Source organism: Abramis brama (assembly GCF_963993115.1).
Source record: "Abramis brama genome assembly, chromosome: 3".
Lineage (NCBI taxonomy): Eukaryota > Metazoa > Chordata > Actinopteri > Cypriniformes > Leuciscidae > Abramis > Abramis brama.
Window position 1 is genome coordinate 38,241,340 of NC_139965.1, and position 23,401 is coordinate 38,264,740.

Here is a 23,401-nt window from a genome sequence, read left to right on the forward strand (position 1 = left end):
ACACTTTTTACTCCAGTGATTAACATTAGGCTGCAAAAACAAAATGTCCAAAGTCCCATGAAAATATGAAAGAGCAGATCTGTAGGTCAATCAGTAGCCTATCCCAGCTAACAGGGATAATGTTCTCAGAACATTACCTACATTTGAATTAAAAAAAACCTAACTTTGAATGCATAAATGTAAATGAACTCGAGTTTTTAATCTAATGCTGCCAGTGTTATTTTACTGTCTTCACAGCTATAGCACACATTTAATGAAATTGGAATTTTAACTTGAAGGGGAAAAAAATATCTGAAATGATTCAAATTTTATTTATAATTATTCTAATTGGTTTGATGTTTGAAACCAATATCGCGTTGCATTATTCATATGGGAAAATAACATCATGTCAATATATTAGCCCTCTAAAAGGCTGTCATTGTTCCTTCCAATGATGTGTTATGGCTCAAAAAGGATGTCGACATAAATATCGTCATGATTTGCGCATTAGCCTCAAATGTTTCAGAGGCTCTGCGTATAGCCACATTACATCATACGTGGAAATTTTACTTTTTCTCCACCTCTCATTCCCTAGCCCCCCTTCCAGCTCCTGTCCAGTTAAACGTGTTCCCCTCTAAAGAGAGTTTCTTTCTGCTTCTCATTCTCCGGCCAGAAGCGCCTCTGAACTTTACTGCACACGCGACACTTTTATTACGGGTTTGGAGTGAGAGACTCGCGCGCCATCAGAGAGCTGAAAAAGCATCTGCAATCAAGGACTATAAGCGTTTCAAAAGGACACTGCATCATACAGGTGATGTACAGTTTGGCTTTATGTTGTAGTTGCTCTGGTTGTACAGGTGAGCGCTGTCATAGCATCTCTGGCTTGATTAGGTGTATCATTGTGTACATTTAATGAAGTAATGTGAGATTAATTCAAGCAGAAAGTTGTCAACCATCTCTCATTCTTTCACATTGATTGAGATGGTATTAAATATTCAAATATCTGACAGTTAGACAGTGAAGTGAATCAGATTGGATCATTTGGAAATTTGAGCATTTGAAGCACGGAGATTTTATGGCTGCTGCAGGATGTTAATATATGAATATGCAGTAGGCTACTAACCATTATATTTTGAATCTTGACTGAAAGTGGTTTTGTAATAGGAAGCATTTCAGATGCTTTGCTTAAATTGGAGATGAATTAAAAGTGAATTTTGTTGCTTTTCCATATAACTTATTATTTTAGAGAAACATGATTTATATTTAAATGTGTTATGTTGCTGGTGTTCTTAAATGCAACCTTCCTGACCTTCAGCAAGCTATGTCTTGGTATAGATACATCAGAAAGCTCATACCTTTCAGTTCAGGTCTATACGTCAGAGCTAGTCAATACTTATTTTGCCTATACAGGGATATCCACTTACACCTTTTGCTTTTGACTGCTGTGATACTTTATGCTGAAGTTGACATTGCAGATGGATTAGACCTCAACAACTACTTACTGACTTTCCCCCTTCTTACTGACTTTTCAACATGTGTGCTGAAAGACACTCTTTCATTTTCACTGACTCTCCCTACTCCTGTAAGGTATAATATTGCTGGCTATAAAATTGTTAAATTAGATTATTGTGGATGAAATGTATCAAAATGTACTATATTTTAAAGTGGGTTTATCTATGTTTAATTTGATTATTATGTTGGATCATTTCAAGACCCTACAGTTTTGTTGTTGACCCATTTTCATCCACATGGTGCCACATGTTGTCCAAGACCTGTAATTCTTACAATAATAAAGACTTAAAATTACTTATAATTGACTGTAGCACGTCTCATGGTCTGTCTGAGGGGATCATATATGGAGATTAACTGTTGCAGCATTAAGTGATTAAGTCATTAACTGACATTTGTATCTTTGTAAAGTTACTTGCATTACACTATTTTTAGAAATAATGTTGTTTTCAATCCCCATTAATCTTACTGCTGTGTTTGACAAGAACACATACAACTTGAAAATGTTTCACCTTTAAGCAGTGATTATTCTTTTCATCAATCCTTTATCTTTCCACAGCTTTCTAAATCTTGAATGGTGTCCATTTAAAGCTTAAACTGGGAGAAACACTCCACTTCAAGAAGGACTTAAAAGGAAAAATTAAGACCAACACATAAGCCATTAAGCCTGTTTCCCAAGAAAGCAACTTTGGCAACTGATTTTATCTTATCGTTCTTTTTCCTTTGCGCATTTTCTAAACACAGTCCAGAGCACTTTGACAAAAACACTGCACACATTTTCCAAATAGCTTAATTGTTTTTCTGTGCTTTATATAAAATGACATAATATTTCTAAATTAGCTTCAACATAATTTGTTATACTATAGTAATTTGAGGGAGCTCATACATTAAAGATTAGCTTGTTTAAAGGTCACAGAGTGTATGCATGCATGTATGCATACTTTCTCAGATATTTTTATGTTGTTTGCTTTATAAGATTAGATTTGGACGAGAGGAGGGCGTGGGCAATCTCGATATGGAATAGTGTATAAAAAGCTTTAGTTTCACTAGCTATGAATAAGTGGCTCTCTGTAGATAAGTCTATGTAGGAAGCGCTGCTGAATGCTATGCAGCAAGTCAAATAAATAGTGTCACTCCTAAAAGTGGGCCAACACTTGATTTATAAAAGTATGTTTGTCAAGAGAGGCAAATCTAAGCTATTTCCCCCATAAAACACTGTGAACTAGAGGAACAGCAATCTTTTCTCTATCCATGCATGGTAGACATTCAGTAATTAACTGCAAGTTAATTCCCAAACCGCCTGGTATAGAGAGGACCAGCTTATACTGGCATGAGAACTGTACTGTTCCTGTGGTAATTTGGGGAACTGGAAATTACATGTTGGTTTTTCTCTTTCAAAAACCTCTTATTTCACCAAACCTTTATTACGAACTTGGAAATCAACTTTGGGTTTATTTTACACAGTAGCTATATGCTGTCAGAATAAACCTTTTGAGCAGAGCACAGTATAGGCTATATATATATATATATATATATAAAGTTTTTTTGGTCCCACTTTATATTAAGTGTCTTTAAATACTATGTGCTATCATTTAAATTAATAATTTGGTTTAGTGCACTTATTGTGTACATACATTTTTTTTTGCATTGAACTTGTATAAATACCTGCCTGTATTTACAGCTGTAATACATTTCTGTTATTACATAATATAATATAATTACTTTGTCGACCCTTCCTTTGCCCACAATTAAACTTAACCATGCCACTAAACCTGTCCCTAAACTCACCTGTATCCCACCTCAATAGCAGAAAGTGTTTTGCAATTCAACATGAACCAAATAATAACACTGTACCTAACTTTTTTTGGGGGGATGTAAGTATATCCGTTAAAGACACCTAATAACCGTTAAAGTGTGACCAAGTTGTCTTCTCATGTACATTGAAAATGCATTGGTTGTTGCTCAGTAAATGTACAAACATGATGGTGATAACGTTCTCTTAAACTTGTAGGTGAACGATGCTGTCCTTGCTTTTGCTGAGCATGTGTTTCTGGGTCTTCTCAGCCACAGGGTCTTTCGATTACTTTTACACTGGTGCGTATTCACTGTGCAAATTACATAATGAAATTGTTTAGTATTCATGAAAACCTCACTCAGCTGTCTTTTTTGTTATGTCATAGTGTTGTGATCCATGTCCTTGTATTTTCCATACATTCATATGTCATCACAGAGCCTGAAAACTCACTGAGTGTCAGCATACCTATTGAGCCTCCCCTCCGGCCACTGATGGGTGACACATTAGTTCTGCCCTGCTACTTTCTGGACAACACAGTCAATGACCCTGGTGCCCCCACCATTGCTCCGTTGTCTCACCGGATCAAATGGAGTCTGGTCACTAAAGAAAAGACCACAAACATCTTAGTGGCATCTGAAGGGATAGTAAACATTGACAAAAGGTATCTGGATAGAGTCACCATGCTGGGATACCCCATGACACCCACAGATGCATCCATTAAGATCACTGAGCTCCATTCCAATGACTCAGGGGTGTATCGCTGTGAGGTCATGCATGCGATAGAGGATAGTCATGATATTGTGGATGTCCAAGTTCAAGGTACTGCTTGTGTGAAGATCCTTACAAAGCAAACTATTATGACTGTACTTGTGTGCTTTTTCTCTCAGAAATGTGAAATTGATGTACTTATGGTTCTTAGGTATTGTTTTCCACTATCGTGCAATCACCACACGATACACCCTTACTTTTGAGAAGGCCAAGGCAGCATGTATTCAAAACAATGCAGTGATTGCCTCTCCGGAGCAACTCCAAGCAGCTTATGATGAGGGATTCCATCAGTGTGATGCTGGCTGGCTTGCAGATCAGACCGTCAGGTCAGTTAACATATCCTCTTTTTTGGCTTGGAAAAAAAAGGGGATGGCATATTGGTGCATGTATTTTGCAACTTATAAATGTATATTTAATTAAGTGATATATTGTTAATGTATCAATCTGCTTGTACAATGGAAATATGCTTTTACCCTAAAATGCACAGTTTTATATTTACACAAAGACAAAAAAACATCAGAGTGACATGTCAATACAATAATGCAATAAACATTAATCTAATAACATAAAATATAACACAAATCACCCTAATTTATATTACTGATAACAAAAGTAAATTGTATTTGTTTGTAGTTAGATAGATAGATAGATAGATAGATAGATAGATAGATAGATAGATAGATAGATAGATAGATAGATAGATAGATAGATAGATAGATAGATAGATAGATAGATAGATAGATAGATTCTTAAAGCTCTTAAGTTTTGTTAAGTTTTGCAAAATAATTTGTTTTGGAATTAAGGTACCCTATTCATGATCCTCGTGAGGCTTGCTATGGAGACAAGTACCAATTTCCAGGAGTGAGGACATATGGAGTGAGAGACGTGAATGAGACGTATGACGTGTACTGCTTTGCTGAGAAAATGACAGGTACGTGTTTGAGATTGCAGAAAACTAACCGACCTGCTTGAAGAACTTTGAAATGCTAAAAAACATTCTGTTTCGTCTACAGGAAAAGTGTTCCACACTACATCACCAAACAAATTTACTTTTGAGGAGGCAGAAGCTGAGTGTGCAAAGCTGGGTGCCAACTTGGCCACCACAGGACAGCTGTACCTGGCATGGAAGGGTGGTATGGATGTTTGTAATGCAGGCTGGTTGGCAGACCGGAGTGTCCGCTACCCCATCAACATCGCCCGACCACAGTGTGGGGGGGGGCTGTTGGGAGTGCGTACCGTCTATCTGTTTCCCAATCAGACTGGTTACCCACTCCCAGACTCCCGCTACGATGCTTTTTGCTACTCTGGTACAAAAATCTGATTTTACTATTCCTTCTTTATCATTTATGAATGTCTATCCACATCCACATATATTTGTAATTGTTTTATCTTTGTCCAATAATCCACACTAGTATGTGAATAGCTGTTTGATTTAATGGAGTAAGAACTGACAAGTGTGTATTGTTTATATATTCTTTTATTTAGAAATGGGTGAGGAGGGTTCAGGCTTATTTCCATTTGATATCAAGATGACCACAGAGGCCGGCAGTGATATTCTGAGGGTTGACACAATCACTGAAAGCCCCCAGGTCTTTTTAAAGCCCACCTCCACAGGAAATGAACTACAGGGAGAAGTTGTAACTTATAAGCCCGCAGTAACCAGCAGTGTTGAGTTCCCATATTCTGCACTAAATATTTCCCAGCTGCCCCTTTCACCACCTCCCAGCTCTGCTGGGGTAGTTATGGACATTGTGGAAGGGGTCACTGACAGGACTGATCTTGGCTCTGATTTATCCCATCTGAATGGAAGTGAAGCTGTCATGTCTGCCACAGGTATGCCTCAATATGATAATATACAGTAAAGAGTAATGTGTTAGGGATTATGCATTCTCTGTGATTTGACATATGTATGTATTAATAACTGCGAAAAGACCATAAATTATGGTTAATATTAATCACAACTTATGTATCTCATTCATGGTGGCTTCAGTCACTTCAGTTCTCGTTATAGTTATTGCATATTCAAATTTATCATGACAAATGCACACTCAAAGACCGGTGAAGTTTATGAGCAGTTTTCTACTTTCTACTTCAGGTTTCTCTTTCTTCCTTATATGGTGCTGAGATATAAACAAGATTGCGGGTATATGGTAACTTGATTAGTCAGAGCATTATCAATGTATAATTGCTTAAATATGGATTTGTTCCTTACAAAAAAAAGTACTATGGCTTCAGAATACTTACACAATGCGTATGGGATAATTTTATGGTATATTTTTATCCTTTGGACAATTCCACTGGGGCTAATGAATCTCTCACAATATCCTACTCAAACAAAAAACTTGAAGATAAATAATGAAAATGCAGGTTCCCTTTCGAGGGAACTCACGCTGCGTCGATGACGCTTTGGCAGCGCCCCTGCATGATTGCGTCTGAAGTACATATGTCAATTAGTCCAATGGCAAGAATGAACGTCATGGGCGGGTGACGTCATGACCAGGAAAGGATAAAAGCACATCCGGTTAGACCGGCGTTAGCTTCTATGCCTCAGCAAGCGCTCTGTGTCAAACTCTCTGTTATTTTTATTGTTGTCTGTCACGAAAACCATACAGCTCAATCAGATATTTATTATGGCGTCCAAACAATCATTCAAGTTGTGTGCTTCTCCCTGCCCTCGTTATCTTATGGGCAGGGATACACACAAACTTTTTGTGATGTGTTTGGGAGTGGAGCATGCTCTGTCTACCTTCGAGGGGGCTGACTGTGAGCATTGTGAGAGGCTGCCGCTTCTCACGCTCTGTTCTCGCCTGTCACTCTTTGCTGAGGGTGTTCAGGTGAGCGTTCCCTGCGGTACGGGCCCCGCTGCTGCCGAGGCAGCACGGAAGGGGGGTGGGGGGTTTGAGACGGGCCCCGCCCTTTCTCAGCCTTTACACGTGGGATCCAGTGCTCTCTCTCCGGATTTGGAAGCCCGCCCCGCAGTTCCTTCCGCTCCGTAAGAGGCACCGGTGCTTCAGCTGTCTAGTTCCCCAGCGTATGAGGAGCTGGTGGAGGTATTGTCTCGTGCTGTGTCAAAGTTGAACATTGAATGGCCAGCCGAGAAGCAAGGCGCTCGTCCCAAAAGTCTATTAGACGAGCGCTTTCTAACATCAAGGGCAGTACCTCCACGAGGGGACTTCCATTTTTCCACGACCTACATAAAGAGCTATCAAGGTCGTGGAATTAACCATATTCGTCCACAGTTTTTAGCCCTCAAGTACACGTTTATTCAGATATAAGGGGTCTAAAAGAATATGGTTATGGGACCAACATCGGCATCGTCCCTGAAGTCCCCAATGCTATCCACTAAGCCATTAAAAACATCTTCTATGTTAGTGCGTAAAGCATATACTGCAGCAGGTCAGGCCGGGGCATGCCTTCACACTATGGCTATATTACAGGCATACTAGGCTGACCTGCTAAGGGACCTGGAGACTAGCGAGGGGGCGGGGCCTGACGTGGTTCTAGAACTGTCTCTCCGAGCCACTAAAGAGACCGCCCGTGCAATTGGGCGGTCGATGGCAGCTAATGTGGCTTCGGAGAGGCACCTTTGGTTAAATTTATCTGACATTGTGGTGAGCAGGACGAGGGCCGTGTGAGAGCGGCGTGAGGCCGGTGGCGTAATTACTAATGAGCGACACCTGCACGACGCACCGGTCTCGTATCTCTCATGGAGGAGCGGAAGCATAAAAAGAGGAGCGACGACAGTGAAGGACGAGAGAGGACAGGTCTGGACTTATGTTGTGTTTTAATTTACTATATGTGACATCAGTCATCTGTGAGGGGCTGCTGTCTTTACTTTCGTTTTGTATTTGTTTATTCATTTTGTTATTAAAGTCTTTAAATGTTCGCCGGTTCCCGTCTCCTTCTTCCCACAACATCTAACCACGTTACACTGGTGCCGAAACCCGGGAAGAAGGAGGAACACACTGTCAAAGAGTCTTCGCCATTGTGGGGAATCCACGGTGCCATCGAACATGGCTGAGCAGAGTACGTTGCCACGGATGCTCAAGGCAGTGCGCTTGAGTGAGTTGCCGGGGGGATGGACGAACTTGCTGCCGGCCGCCTGGGTGCCGGAGGGGCAGCTGCCGTCTGTGAGGGAGCGGAGGAGTCGCCGCCATTTGCCGTGGGCCGGAAGTCCTGCTGCCATCCGCCATGATGGGGAGGAGCAGGGAACGGGGGACTCCTGCCGTCTGCACGTATCCGGAGGAGCCATCGTCCACCGAGGGCTATCCAGCACCACCACCAGGCACTGCGGAGAAGATCACCCAGCTGGTGGAAAACCAGATGGCAGTGCGTTGTGGGATCCGGACCAATAATTATTATTTTCCTCTCTCCCCTCTCGTCTCTGTCACTCCTCATGCTTCCGTTTCTTTTTCTCTCGCCTCGTCTATCCGTACCCCCAGGTGCCACAGCTGCTGTGTCTGGTGTGGGGGGGTGTACTCGGGTGTACCCTCCGGCCTGCGAGGGGCAATTGGGGTATGTGGCGAGCAATCGTCCGTAAGGGGCTGTTGTCTTTACTTTCATTTTGTATTTGTTTATTAATTTTGTTATTAAAGTCTTTAAATGTTTGCCGGTTCCCGCCTCCTTCTTCCCATAAGATCTAACCGCATTACAGACATAAAAGACAAAGATAAATATTTTCGGTTGGACGCCCCGCTATTGCCTCCTGGCCACTTCGGTGAAGCAGTTAACACCGTTGTCGAGAGGTTTCAGGAGGCGAAAAAGCAAGTGGAGGCGTTCAAACGATATCTCCCTCGCTGTCAACAGGCCCAGCAGCCCCAGGCGTCAAGCTCCTCATACCGAGCGAAACAGAAGGAGAGTTTCGCCTCTGGTGCCCCCTCCAAAAAAAACGCGGGGTGCGAGACGACACAGCAGACTGATCTGAGGAACGTTCTGTTGGCAAAGAAGGCTTCGGCAAAGAAGAGGTCCTGACGCTCATGATGTCAGACTTCTGAGGGCAGCCCCCTCCGGAGTGGAGCAGTGTTCACCTCAGTACACGGTGCCTGCTCCATCCCGGTGCCCTCAGGAGGCCATTCTGCCAACCCCGCCACCCTCAGTGCCTCGGGCCGCAGTGGTTTCCAGCGAGCTTCAGACTCAGCTCCCCCACAACGTTGCGTCGGATTCGTGCCCTCTGAGGAGGGTCGAAAGTCAGTCAATTCGATTATTTCCTGCCAGTATGCTCCAGGTCACTGAAGTGACGGCTCTTATTACACCAGAGGCCAGCCTCGAGAGGCTGGTTCCCTTAGTTTCCCTTAGATTATCTGTCAGAGTGGAAGATTCCTACAAACATATCTCAGTGGGTCCTGCACATAGTAGAAAAGGGGTACAGAATCCAGTTCGGTTCTCGTCCACCACGCTACAATGGGGTGTTACTCACAGTAGTACATCCAGAGCAGGCTCTGTTGATGGAACAAGAATTGAAAGCACTTTTAGCGAAAGAAGCTATAGAGCCGGTTCTGCCTTCCAACAGAGACTCAGGGTTCAACAGCCGATATTTCATTGTTCCAAAAAAGGATGGGAGGTTGCGTCCCATTTTAAATATTCGTCTTCTGAATTGTTTAGTCAAGAAATTGAAATTGAAAATGCTAACATTGAAGCAGATCATGACTCTAATCAGATCCGAGGACTGGTTTGTCACAATAGATCTGAAAGACGCATACTTCCATGTCTTCCTTCCACAACACAGGAAGTTCCTAAGGTTCGCTTTTGGGGGCAAAGCCTACCAATATCGGGTTCTTCCATTTGGTCTAGCTCTATCACCCCGCACGTTCACAAAATGCGTAGATGCAGCTTTAGCCCTGCTCAGGCTGCAGAGCATACGTATTCTGAACTATATAGACGACTGGCTTATCCTAGCAGAGCCCCACTGAGTCTGGACACAATGGTGAAGACGTGGCCGAGGTCTGTTAGTAGTTAGTAGTGTTCTGTTAGTAGCTCCGTACTGGCCAAGCCGAGTGTGGTTTTCGTGGCTATTGCTGCCTACCATGCCCAGCAATTGGAAGAGATCCTCTTATTATACGTTTCCTTTGTGGCACCCTGAGGCTGAGGCCTGCAGTTCGTACCAGAATTCTAGCTTAGGATCTGGCTCTTGTTCTAGAAGGTCGCCTCCGATCTCCCGCTCCCTTTGAGCCTCTTGATTCTGTCTCAGAAAAATGTATGACCCTCAAAACTGTTCCTTCTAGCCATTTCCTCACTAAAAAGAGTAGGAGATCTCCAGGCCCTTTTGGAATCTCCTTTGTGCCTTGAGTTTGCACCCGGGATGGATCTGAAACCTGGATACATATCTAAGGTTCCAACCAATGTACCACGGCCTATCGTACTGCAGGCGTTCTTGTCCTCCTCCATTTGAAGATCTAGACCAGGAGAAACTGAACCTCATCTGTCCAGTCAGAGCACTGGACACTTACGTCCCCATAGCTGCCCAGTGGAGAAAATTTGATCAATTACTGGTATGCTTTGGGCCCCCTAAGAAAGGCCTTCCTGCATCCAAGCAGACGGTTAGCAAGTGGATAGTCGAGGCTATCTCTCTTGCATATGAGGTTGTGGGCCAGCCTTCACCTTTGGCCTCTAGAGCCCATTCTACTAGAGGTATGGTGGCCTCCAAGGCCCTAATTTCTGGGGTGTCCATTCAAGGAGTTTGTGATGCAGCTGGCGGGTCTTCGCCGCTTACGTTTGTCAGATTTTATGATCTAGACATGGATACCCCTGGGTCTAGAGCTCTCATGTCATGACAGTTTAACACAACAGGTTCTTGACCATTGAGTAGCATATAATAACCCAATAGATTTGATTATACTATAATTTCATTACAAGTAAAGTGTATACATAAATGTTCTAACTCTACCATTAAATGTTTTACCCTATGAGTTTTTTATTCGTTCTCATGGTAAATTGAACAAATCTGTTGACACCTGTTGTTGCTAATTCCCTGCACAGGGGTGGTCTTTCATTACCGTGCAAGCTCCAGTCGTTATGCCTTTGACTTTGTGGAGGCTCAGCTCGCTTGTAAGAGCATCGGTGCAGTCATTGCCAGCGCCCAGCAGCTGCAGGGAGCCTATGAGGCTGGTTACCATCAATGTGATGCTGGCTGGCTCTTAGATCAGACTGTCAGGTATGATTGTTCGAAATATTCATTGTGTGTGAATTTTTTTGCTAACAAATGTTTACCTTTATATATATATATATATATACAGTGAGGAAAATAAGTATTTGAACACCCTGCTTTTTTGCAAGTTCTCCCACTTGGAAATCATGGAGGGGTCTGAAATTGTCATCGTAGGTGCATGTCCACTGTGAGAGACATAATCTAAAAAAAAAAAAAAACAGAAATCACAATATATGATTTTTTAACTATTTATTTGTATGATACAGCTGCAAATAAGTATTTGAACACCTGTCTATCAGCTAGAATTCTGACCCTCGAAGACCTGTTAGTCTGCCTTTAAAATGTTCACCTCCACTCCATTTATTATCCTAAATTAGATGCACCTGTTTGAGGTCGTTAGCTGCATAAAGACACCTGTCCACCCCATACATTCAGTAAGAATCCAACTACTAACATGGCCAAGACCAAAGAGCTGTCCAAAGACACTAGAGACAAAATTGTACACCTCCACAAGGCTGGAAAGGGCTACGGGGAAATTGCCAAGCAGCTTGGTGAAAAAAGGTCCACTGTTGGAGCAATCATTAGAAAATGGAAGAAGCTAAACATGACTGTCAATCTCCCTCGGACTGGGGCTCCATGCAAGATCTCACCTCGTGGGGTCTCAATGATCCTAAGAAAGGTGAGAAATCAGCCCAGAACTACACGGGAGGAGCTGGTCAATGACCTGAAAAGAGCTGGGACCACCTTTTCCAAGGTTACTGTTGGTAATACACTAAGACGTCATGGTTTGAAATCATGCATGGCACGGAAGGTTCCCCTGCTTAAACCAGCACATGTCAAGGCCCGTCTTAAGTTTGCCAATGACCATTTGGATGATCCAGAGGAGTCATGGGAGAAAGTCATGTGGTCAGATGAGACCAAAATAGAACTTTTTGGTCATAATTCCACTAAACGTGTTTGGAGGAAGAAGAATGATGAGTACGATCCCAAGAACACCATCCCTACTGTGAAGCATGGGGGTGGTAGCATCATGCTTTGGGGGTGTTTTTCTGCACATGGGACAGGGCGACTGCACTGTATTAAGGAGAGGATGACCGGGGCCATGTATTGCGAAATTTTGGGGAACAACCTCCTTCCCTCAGTTAGAGCATTGAAGATGGGTCGAGGCTGGGTCTTCCAACATGACAATGACCCGAAGCACACAGCCAGGATAACCAAGGAGTGGCTCTGTAAGAAGCATATCAAGGTTCTGGCGTGGCCTAGCCAGTCTCCAGACCTAAACCCAATAGAGAATCTTTGGAGGGAGCTCAAACTCAGTGTTTCTCAGCGACAGCCCAGAAACCTGACTGATCTAGAGAAGATCTGTGTGGAGGAGTGGGCCAAAATCCCTCCTGCAGTGTGTGCAAACCTGGTGAAAAACAACAGGAAACGTTTGACCTCTGTAATTGCAAACAAAGGCTACTGTACCAAATATTAACATTGATGTATCATGTATCATACAAATAAATAGTTAAAAAATCATACATTGTGATTTCTGGATTTTTTTTTCAAGATTATGTCTCTCACAGTGGACATGCACCTACGATGACAATTTCAGACCCCTCCATGATTTCTAAGTGGGAGAACTTGCAAAATAGCAGGGTGTTCAAATACTTATTTTCCTCACTGTATATATATATATATCTATATATTTTTTTTAAACTTCAATATATAAGTATGCAAAATACAAATGCTTCTAGTGGTATGATCTGTCTTAGCTGTGATCTGTCCAACCTGCAGATACCCACACTTGTTATACAGCAGGAATATACTGTATATTTACAAATGTACTGTATGTAAATGATGGCTATGCAGGTATCCCATTGTGTCTCCACGTGACAAATGCTCTGGCGATTTGGAGCATGTTCCTGGTGTGAGGTCTTATGGACTGCGTCCTGCCGATGAACACTATGATGTGTACTGCTATGTAGACAAACTGAGGGGTAAGAGACTTTACATAAATATACAAAAACTGCTATGTGGACAAAGAGTGGGTAAATAAATAAGTAAATAAATAAATAAATGACCTCTGCTTTAAGTTTTTGAGAGTGAAAAAAAACTGGAAAGAAAGTATTTTTACCCCCTTAAACATTTCATTGTCAACGGAATTCTCTCGTGGGATATAGAATCACTCTGAAACACTCTGTGTAGCTTGAGTTTTAAGGAAATGTTCACATTTCAGGGGAAGTTTTCCATGCAAGTTTATTCGAGGGATTCACTTACGATGAGGCAGTGGCTTACTGCCAGGACCAGAATGCCTCCCTGGCCTCCACAGGAGACCTGTATGCTGCTTGGAAGCAGGGCTTTGATAAGTGCCGTCCTGGCTGGCTTCTTGACCGCAGCGTACGTTACTCCATCAATAACCCCCGGCAGCAGTGTGGTGGAGGGATGGCTGGAGTTCACACAGTTTACATGTTTCCCAACCAGACGGGCTCTCCTGACCTGCACTCCAAATACGATGCATATTGCTTCAAGGGTAACTATAACATCTATAGTCAAATACAGCCCATAAAGTGTAACTTCTTTGAAATGTAATCTATTAAGTCTGTTGATACAAAATGATTCATTACATATTTGTAATTTTTTCTATATAGTGGATCTGGCTCTATCTCTGAATAAGAGAGTGAAAGAGGAAAAGATAGTGGACATGACATCCTTGCCTGATCTTCTCAGACCTGGTATGCATCTCAGGATATATATATATGAGTCAAAGACAAATAAGAATAAGAAATATGCCTGAATCATACATATATACATACATATGAATAATTTAAAAAAGAATGTTTTAGAAATAATTTGATATTTAATATATATTCATTCATAAATATTATTACGTATTGGGGAATCACAATGTGACATTTTACAACATGATCTAACCTTGACTTGTCATAAAAAGTTAAATAAAAGTCAATTGATCTGATCAATGATGAATTATTGAACACATAAGGGGCTTTCACACCAGGTAGTTCTAGGAACTTAATTCTAGGAACTAGCCACCAGGGTGGTTCCCCGAGGACTAATGGTTCCCTTAGGAACATTTTCCTGGTTGCATTATCACCGCCAGTAGGAACTGTGAAGTGACGTAAACCGTGCTTGTTGTTGTGACTTTTATTTTGAAGGAAGACCTTTATTTTGATGGAGCTGAGAACGCCAGCCAGAGCCTGAGCACACAGTGCTCGCATTCTCCTTGTTCATTTGTTTACAATCTGTCTAACAGTCCTGTCTAATATGTTATTAGATAGAACTGTTATACATAGAAAGACATTATATGAAAAGGTATTAGCGTATGCCACGTGGTTGATGTCCAGTTTTGCTGACTGAGCAGAAATGCATAATCATGTTGTGTCTTGGACCCCTCAAAGTTGTGTTGGATTTTCTCCTTAGTGTAAAGGTTAAGAGGCACATCTATCACTGTTTTCCATGTTCGTAGAGTTAGTTTCTGGAGTAAATATATAGGCTGTAATCTGTGTGTTTACACAGCTTTTTTTTTTTTTTTTTTAATGGCAGGTACTGGTGCTCAGCGTACACTAACGTCACTGGTAGTTCCTATAGTGCTGGTTTAGACCCTACTCTGAAGTAGGAGCTAAATTATTTCCTCCAAAAGGAGTTCCTATGACTAAAATCGTTCCTAGTTCCTGCGGTGCGAACACGCCAAAACCTGGGTACTTCTGCCATTAGATCTAGGAACTATGAAAAGGTTATAAAGGTTATAATTAATGAGGGTCTGCATGTTTCTCTTGATTGTTATACTCACAATTGGTATATGTTTACTCACCCTCATGTCATTCCAAACATGTATGACTTTCTTCTGCAAAAAAACGAAAGGTGATATTTTGAAGAAGTTTGAACTAAACAGTTATGGTTACCATTGACTTCCACTTACCCCCCACACACACACACACACAAACAAAAACAGAGAGAAAACAATGAGACATTACACAAAATCTATTCTTTTTTGTTCCACTGAGAAAATAAAGTCATGTAGATTTTGAATGACGTGAGGGTGAGTTAATGATGACAGAATGTTCATTTTTTGGTGAACTATCCCTTTAAGTCGCTGTATGTATGAACTGCATTGTAATGTATGTTTGAATAAATAGAACAAAAAAAGGCAACATGTCACTGACCCATGTCCCATTTTAACAGCTTGTAACTTATGCGTCAGGAGTGTTCATTTTCTTTCGAGTGCAGTACCTTAGATTCTCTGTGTGTCTCTGTTTCCTCAGAGAGTACCCCTATCACTACTTCCATCCCTGTGGAACCCTCTGGATCTGGTGCATCTGGGGCCAGCAGCACCGACGATCTGTTGAGCAGTGGGTGTGGGTCATCTATTGCAAGTGGAGACTCCTCAGGGACCAGTGGCTCTGACGATATGTTGAGTAGTGGGAGCGGTTACCAGCCAAGTGGGTCATTTGTTTCGAGTGGAGACTCTTCTGGGGCCAGTGGCACCGACGATCTGTTGAGCAGTGGGAGCGGTGGTCAGCTGAGTGGATCATTTGGTTCCAGTGGAGACTCTTCTGGGACCAGTGGCACTGATGATCTGTTGGAGAGTGGGAGCGGTGGTCAGCCGAGTGGATCATTTGGTTCCAGTGGAGACTCTTCTGGGACCAGTGGCACTGATGATCTGTTGGAGAGTGGGAGCAGGGATCAGCCAAGTGGATCAATTGTGTCAAGTGACTCCTCTGGAGCCAGTGGGAGCGGGGATCTGCCAAGCGGGTCTGGAGACTCTTCAGGATCTGGCAATATCCGAGTAATCTTTTCAGAAAGTGACACACTTTTATTAGGAGTTGGATCAGCTACAGGGAGACCCGAGGAGGCTGGGGAGGGAGTCACCGAGATCCTCACCTTCCCCTTCGGCCAGAGCTCAGACCTCTTTGGTGTGGAAACCTCTGGATCAGGATCAGGCAGTGGGTCAGGGTATAGCTCTGAAGAAAGTGGATCTACCTCAGACTTTTCCAGCAGCTCAGGAGAAAGCGACGAGAGTGGAGATCTTTCTGGTGTCTCCTCAGGATCAGGTTCCAGTGAGGAGTCCTCAGGACTCAGTGGTTTCCCGTCTGGAATTTTCCCCTCTGGAGGATCCAGTGGCATTTCATTAATTGATGGCAGTGGCATCATCATGGTTGATAACCCACAGATAAAGGTGTCCACTGCTCAACAATTAGAACAAGAGTTAGGTGGAAGCCATGTGGATTTCAGCGGATCAGGACATATCTCAGGGTCTGGAATGAGCAGTGATATCTCTGGAATTAGCGGTGATATCTCTGGGATGAATGATGATAACTCTGGTATGAGTGGTGATATCTCTGGAGTAAGCGGTGTCCACAGTGGCTCTGAGAGTGGTTTAGCATTTTCTGGTCTGACATTTTTGGAGTCTGGCTTCATTGATCTCACAGAACAATCTCGTGAACAGGAGGCTTCTGGGCTTTTGTTTTTTGGGTCTGGTGAGGGAAGTGGATTTACATCTGGAGGCTATGCCATTGAATCAGGAGAAAGATCAGGGGAATCAGGTAGCGGTGATATCACCTTCTTTACCAATAATGGCATGATGGAAATACCCAACAAGCCCTTCCAAGGAATGGAGCTAGGAAGGGGAGAGGTGGAGTATAGTGGCAACGTCAGGCTGTCCTCAGGTAGTGGAGATGACCAAAGTGAATCCACGGTGAACTCCAGTGATGCTCCTTCAGCTGTACTACCTGCTCAAGGGCCATCAGGCCTGTACAGTGATGCTACAGGGTCTTATTCAGAACCAGAGGGAATCATCAGTAAACTTGACGCTGTTACTTCTGCAACTTTGTCTTCTACCACAGTGCCTGCCTCTTTACAGAGTCCATCTCTCACCGAAGGACCTGATATGAATGGTGAGATTCCTTTTGTATATTATGTGTTAAAATATAGAATAGAGATGCATGACATATCGATACCATATCCGTTATTGGCCAGTATTCATATTGTTTTTACGTATTGTTTTGGCCAGATTTGGATACTTAATTTTGCGTTGCAGTCTGCATGAACTTCATTCAAAAAAAAATGTTGACCTCGTAATGTTTTATCAAAATGTCATAACATTCTGGTGAAAATTACAGAATTCTTTCTGGTGACGTATGCAGGACTTCTCCAATAATTTAGTCCACATGAACCCCACCCCACCTTAACTGACTGCAGTGCAACTGAGTGCAACACAATATCAATAGAACACAATACAATACAATTCAATACAATACAATACAATACACAACACAACACAACACAACACAATCACAATCTTGGATAGAACCAAGTCCCTACCCTAAATTTTTTTAGTTTTTGAAAATCTGTTACAATCGGATGATTAATGCCCATAGCATAAAAATAATACTCATGCTCATGGGTGCATCCTAATATAGATATCTAGTTCTTCTCACCTCTGGAGACAAAAACTGCTCTTTGCATCATGGTTTCATGTCTTGCTCTCTTTCTTTCTCAAAAACCATAATAGCTTCTCTTAACCCATGTGATCCGAACCCTTGTGGAGCTGGGTTGTGTTCAGTGAAGGATGGGGTGGGCCTCTGTCACTGCCCACCTGGACTGCATGGAGAAGAGTGCCAGTATGGTGAGTCAGACTGAATTGAATCAGTTATATCATAAGGTCTTGTAAAGTCACATAAATTATGGGAACTTTTCAAAATGTTGTGTTTTGACATTTTGAGAAACACTTTATTATGCCTTTAACATATTTTGTTGCTGATATTTGTGTTCAGATTAATCAAATGATTGTCTCTAAGTGTCTCACTGTTTGCATTTCATTTATGAATAACTTCTGATCAGTTTGCTCATGCCTGATTCGTGTCCTCACAGTCCATTTTACAGGTTATGTGGCATGTGTGTGTGGTTAAGTAATTGTCACCTTACTCAGCTCTTGTGTCCAGATGTCTTTTCAGTGACTGTTCACCTGTGTTGTTTTTGTTCAGCTGTGCCTTTGCTGCAGTCTGGTTTAATCAGCACACCTGCTAACACCTGGTACATGCTCATACTTCTCGTCCATCTTCACATGAATCTGAACTCTAAAATTCTGCCTCTGTTTCTGGGACTGTAAGAGTGCTGATCTGCTCCTCGTGAGAGGCATAAAAACTCATCCCAGGTCAGCTCTCTTACAGTAACCACAACTGACTCTGATCTCTCCTTCAATGTACCACAATTTACTGAGTGTGTCTCCTCAGCTTATCAAAATATTGATGGTATAATTATTCAAGAGATTGGCTTACGGTGTAGAAGCAGCTCCTTGAGTTCTGATTCAATGATGCTCTCAGCTAAGCTTGGCCTACCTCAGGGCATCTTCATAGTAGTCAGCTTTAATCGCTAAACCTTTATTTGCAGAGGTTGATGTTTGCCATTCAAACCCTTGCACCAATGGAGCCACCTGTGTGGAGGTAGAGGACACTTTCAAATGCTTATGTCTGCCCAGCTACGAAGGAGACCGCTGTGAGATTGGTATGAGGCTGCTTCAGCTAATTCTACTAACGGTCTTTCAAAAACCTTCAAGGTGACACACAACTCTAGATGTCGCTATGGTGCAATGAGTGTCCCACAGAAACAAAGGACGTATTTGTTTTTTTGTGGAGGTTTTCCCAGTCCATTTATGGAAATCTGTTGCAGTCTCGCAGCTAAACCTCAGCGTCATACAGGATGAAATGATGCATTTGCAGCTACTGTAAAAATATAGCAAGAAACTACAACCCTTTAGTAACTCAGACAGAAAGGGGCAGACTCTCTCAACTGAGGGAAACAGAAATTTTCCATCTAAGCAGAGACCAAAAATATCTCATTTGATAATTTTCTGCGGGACGTTTCTCTTGGCTTCATATGGAATTTAATCGTCAGTCTACTTGTGGAAAATCACTTTATCTGATAAGCTGATATTATGTCACGTAAAAGGCATTTGTCGCTTGCTTAAAACACTCACTGGTTTTAAACACTGAAAGATAAAGTGACTTTATCCATATCCTTCAGCACATTCCATCGTACATCTGTCATTTGTTCCTTATTTGCATGTACAGTAAGTATTAAAGGGATAGTTCACCCAAAGATGAAAATTCTGTCATCATATACTCACCCTCATCCAAGCCTTTAAAAGTCAATTTCATTTTTCAACTTTGATTCTTCAAAAAGCATGAGAATCAATGAGGTTCATTCTCACACGTCACAGAAGTACGAATGAGCTTCCATTTACCATTTTTGATGTGCTCTATTTATGTGTTGATCAATGTTCATATGTGAATAAAAGCATAAATTGAATCTGTTTTTTTTTTTCTCTTCAGAAGACTTTTTTATGGATAACTTTTACAATGTCTTTGAACTTTTTTGAAGCTATGCAAAGGCTTTCAATGGAGGGACAGAAATATCCCAGGTTTCATTAAAAACACCTTCATTTGTGTTTCAATGATGAACAAAAGTCTTATGGGTTTGGAATGACATGAGTGTGAGTAAATGATGACAGAATTTTCATTTTTTGGGTGAACTATCCCTTTTATCCAGTGTCAGTGACGATAGATTTTGCGATAGTGATCTTAGAGGTGAAAAATTGGTTAATTTGCCACGCGATGTTGCTTCAGATCTGCACAGCTGTGAGGAGGGCTGGACTAAGTTTCATGGCAACTGTTACTTGCATTTCTCGGAGAGAGAGACCTGGCTGGACGCTGAGCAACGCTGTCGAGACTTCAACGCTCACCTGGTGAGCATTATCACTCCAGAGGAGCAAGCCTTCATAAACAGTGAGTGCCATTATCCATCTTTGTACGTGTGTTTATGATTCTAAGTATGTGTGTTGTTTCTCTGATTATAAGTAATCAACCTCTTCTTGTAACAGCATACGCTCAAGACTATCAGTGGATTGGACTGAATGATAAAACGGTGGAAAATGACTTCCGTTGGTCAGATGGGACCCCCCTGGTATGCCTAAATTTGCTGAAAAGTTATAATTCTACAAATACACTCTTAAATATAACAGTAGATGGCAATAAAGAATCTTTGTTTTTAAGAGTGTATAGCTATTTGATTGAGATATAGTGCTTGATTTTTCTCTTCCTCTGCTTTAGCAATATGAGAACTGGAGACCTAACCAGCCCGACAATTATTTTAACTCTGGTGAAGACTGTGTTGTAATGATCTGGCATGAAAATGGCCAATGGAATGACGTTCCCTGCAACTACCACCTGCCTTTCACATGCAAAACAGGTCCAGGTATGCACACCACCAAACATGAACGAATCTCATCATTGTGAGAAAGCATAATGTGATGTTTGAGTTTGACTTCCTCTCTTCCAGTGACATGTGAACAACCTCCTAAAGTGGAGAATGCCAGGATGTTTGGAAACAAGAAAGACCATTACCAGGTGAATTCTATCATCAGATACCAGTGCAGTGAAAACTTCACACAGCGCCACCTACCTGTGATCCGCTGCATGGCAGATGGACGGTGGGAGAAGCCACAAGTGCAATGCATATCAAGTAAGCTATTCAAGCATTGCCAAAAACTATTGAAAACCAGTTTTTGTTCAAATCTGTTAAAAAAAAAAAACTTGATATTTAGATTTAAAAAATATATATATTTACACTACAGTTCATAAGTTTGGGCTCAGCAAGATTTTATAAAATGTTTTTGAAAGAAGTCTCTTATCCTCACCAAAGCTGCATTTATTTGATCAAAATTCAGTATAAACAGTAACATTGTGAAATACTATCACAATTTAAAACAACTGTTTTCAATTTGAATATAAAATGTAATTTACTCCTATGATGGCAAAGCTGTATTTTCAGCATCATTACCCCAGTCTTCAGTGTCACATGATCCTTCAGAAATCATTCTAATATGCTGATTTGCTGCTCGAGAAACATTTCTCATTATCATCAATGTTGATAATGGTTGTGCTGCTTACTTTTTTCCACCGGATTCTTTGATAAATACAATGTTCAGAACAACAACATTTATTTGAAAATCTGTTCACGTGAACACCACGACACATGCGTGTGATGCTGATGCAGGAGCTGACCAATGGTGAGCGGGCGTTCTGATGTAGAACCAGGAAGCGTAAACAGCGTAGGAGACAGCTCAGTTAAAACAGCTCAAACATGCATTTTAATCTGGAACTAGCCTTAAGCCTTAAGTCTGTGAAACCGGGCACATACCGTATATTTTAATCATATCCTTCCCTTACATTTAAAAGATAAAAAATTTAAATAACTAATTGTTTAATCTCTTTTGTCTATGTACTATATATATTTTTTTAAATATACAATGTTCTGTAAAAGGTACTGAAATGTTTTCTTTTTGTTTTTGCATTTATAGAGGTCAAATCCGGACTGCAAAAGGAATCTTCTGTTCATCACTCTCATAAAGCTAGTACAAAAATATTGGAGAAACATCTCTAAGGAGACTTGAAGAGATAGAGTTTGGTTTTTAAAACAGTACACGTTTTATATTTATTTTCCAAGACACTGAATTAAGAAAATACATACATTTCTGATTAAAAAGTGTTATTTTCAAAGATAAGTGCCCATCTTGTATTGCCATGATGCAGCGATCTGTCTTATCCCTGCATTAAAAGATCAGAGACCAACAGATCAAATACCAGCAACATTCTTAAAGATGTCTGAAAATATTAGCAGAAGGTTTTCCTTTTGGTAAAAAGCACTGAGCGAAGAGCTGGAAGTGCCCAGTTCTTCCTCTATGAAGGACACAAATATATTGTGTTTCTCTGCTAGTAAGCCAAATTTTTGGTACATTCACAACGTACATGATGAAATGTGAAATATGAAAACCCAGAAAAGTTTATAGCCATAAAAGACGTTTACAAAAAAACAGACAGATAAGAAAACAACTTGCACAAGGATGTCATTAATTTGTTATGCCTGATTCATAATATAATGTGAAATGAGATTTATTGATTTCTCACAGGATAACACATAGTACATCCATTTTTGACTGGGCGTTTCCATCTTTTCCTCACAAAAGCCATAAGTAGCCTACATAAACAACATCAAACAGGTGGTCAAATCCAGTCAGATTATGAATGTAAACCTAATCATGGAAATTTACTTGATTGTCAGATGTTATCTGTCGCCCAAGACTATGCAGGGCATAGTGCTACATTGGGGGACGAGAATGATCCTGGATCAGATCTTTCTAATAATAGGTCAGATAGAACTATTAATGACAAGTGCCTTGTGAATATTTAACATTTTGCCTGTTTCAGTGAAGAGACTGCTTACTTAGTACAAGAGGCTGGGCCTCTTTCATCCCAAAGGCTCTTTTATACAGTGTAGCTTTATTTTCATCTGATACAGTTGAAATGACGAATGCAGCATGAACTGCAGAAGATGCACAAACATTTCATAAAGGATTTTTTTTTCTTCTCATAAGTTACAAGCAGAACGATACTCTATAGCATAGAAGACCCATCATTTCTTTCATTGAGATGGATGAGTAACCAAATTCAACAGTGAAAACATGGAGGGAAACTATACTGTCATTTTGATAATCTGTTGTTTATGAAGTAAGAGCTTTTAACATTTTCCAGGAATGTCTTCAGATGTGTGTTTGAATAACTGTATTATAGCAAATGCAACTACTTTCCATTAAAACATTCCATACATCACGTTTAATACAGGACTGATTTGTGTGTTGGCCATTAGAGCAAAGAGTAGGCTAAGAGAGGTTATTCACAATGTACAGGTAATGGAAAGAAAACCGTTTTTACCTCACCCAACCCAGTCTAGAAATGTATTTTAAAACCGCTGATAATGTTTGCCTAATTGGGTGGAGTGGAAGAAAGTAACTCCCCTGTGACTGAATAGACCCCTTTTAGCCACTTCGGACCTGTTTCTCCTATGTCGCCCAGAGAGCCTTGTTACAGAGTCTGAAGCGCAATGCCTACTGCCATCTTCTGGCTGATTTAATGCATGACATCTACTCTGGTATTTTTGTTGTCTACAAATGCCAGAATATTAAATTGCCAAAACAGCACTACACATTAAATATATTTACAAATTCACGTGCACCGACCAGTATCTATAATATACTAACTAAACACTAAATGTATTTAAAATGTATTTATAATAATACTGCTGTTTTTAAAAAATTACTGCTAAAATAATATTAAATATTTAACATAACTAATATATATATATAATGA

The 23,401-nt window shown here is 41.1% G+C and overlaps 1 protein-coding gene across 1 annotated transcript; it reads left to right on the forward strand.

Moving 5' to 3' along the window:
- The first annotated feature begins 595 nt into the window (after nucleotides 1–595).
- Nucleotides 596–22,870, forward strand: acana (aggrecan a). The gene is made up of 19 exons (XM_084108489.1): nucleotides 596–790; nucleotides 3,500–3,582; nucleotides 3,719–4,102; nucleotides 4,203–4,377; nucleotides 4,855–4,982; nucleotides 5,065–5,358; nucleotides 5,537–5,884; nucleotides 11,027–11,201; nucleotides 13,050–13,177; nucleotides 13,417–13,710; nucleotides 13,829–13,912; nucleotides 15,461–17,092; nucleotides 17,710–17,823; nucleotides 18,588–18,701; nucleotides 19,823–19,981; nucleotides 20,077–20,159; nucleotides 20,306–20,450; nucleotides 20,535–20,717; nucleotides 21,556–22,870. Exons 2-19 carry the CDS (start codon nucleotides 3,507–3,509, stop codon nucleotides 21,636–21,638), a joined length of 4,599 nt encoding a protein of 1,532 aa, XP_083964615.1. The 5' UTR covers nucleotides 596–790; nucleotides 3,500–3,506; the 3' UTR covers nucleotides 21,639–22,870.
- The last annotated feature ends 531 nt before the right edge of the window (nucleotides 22,871–23,401 follow it).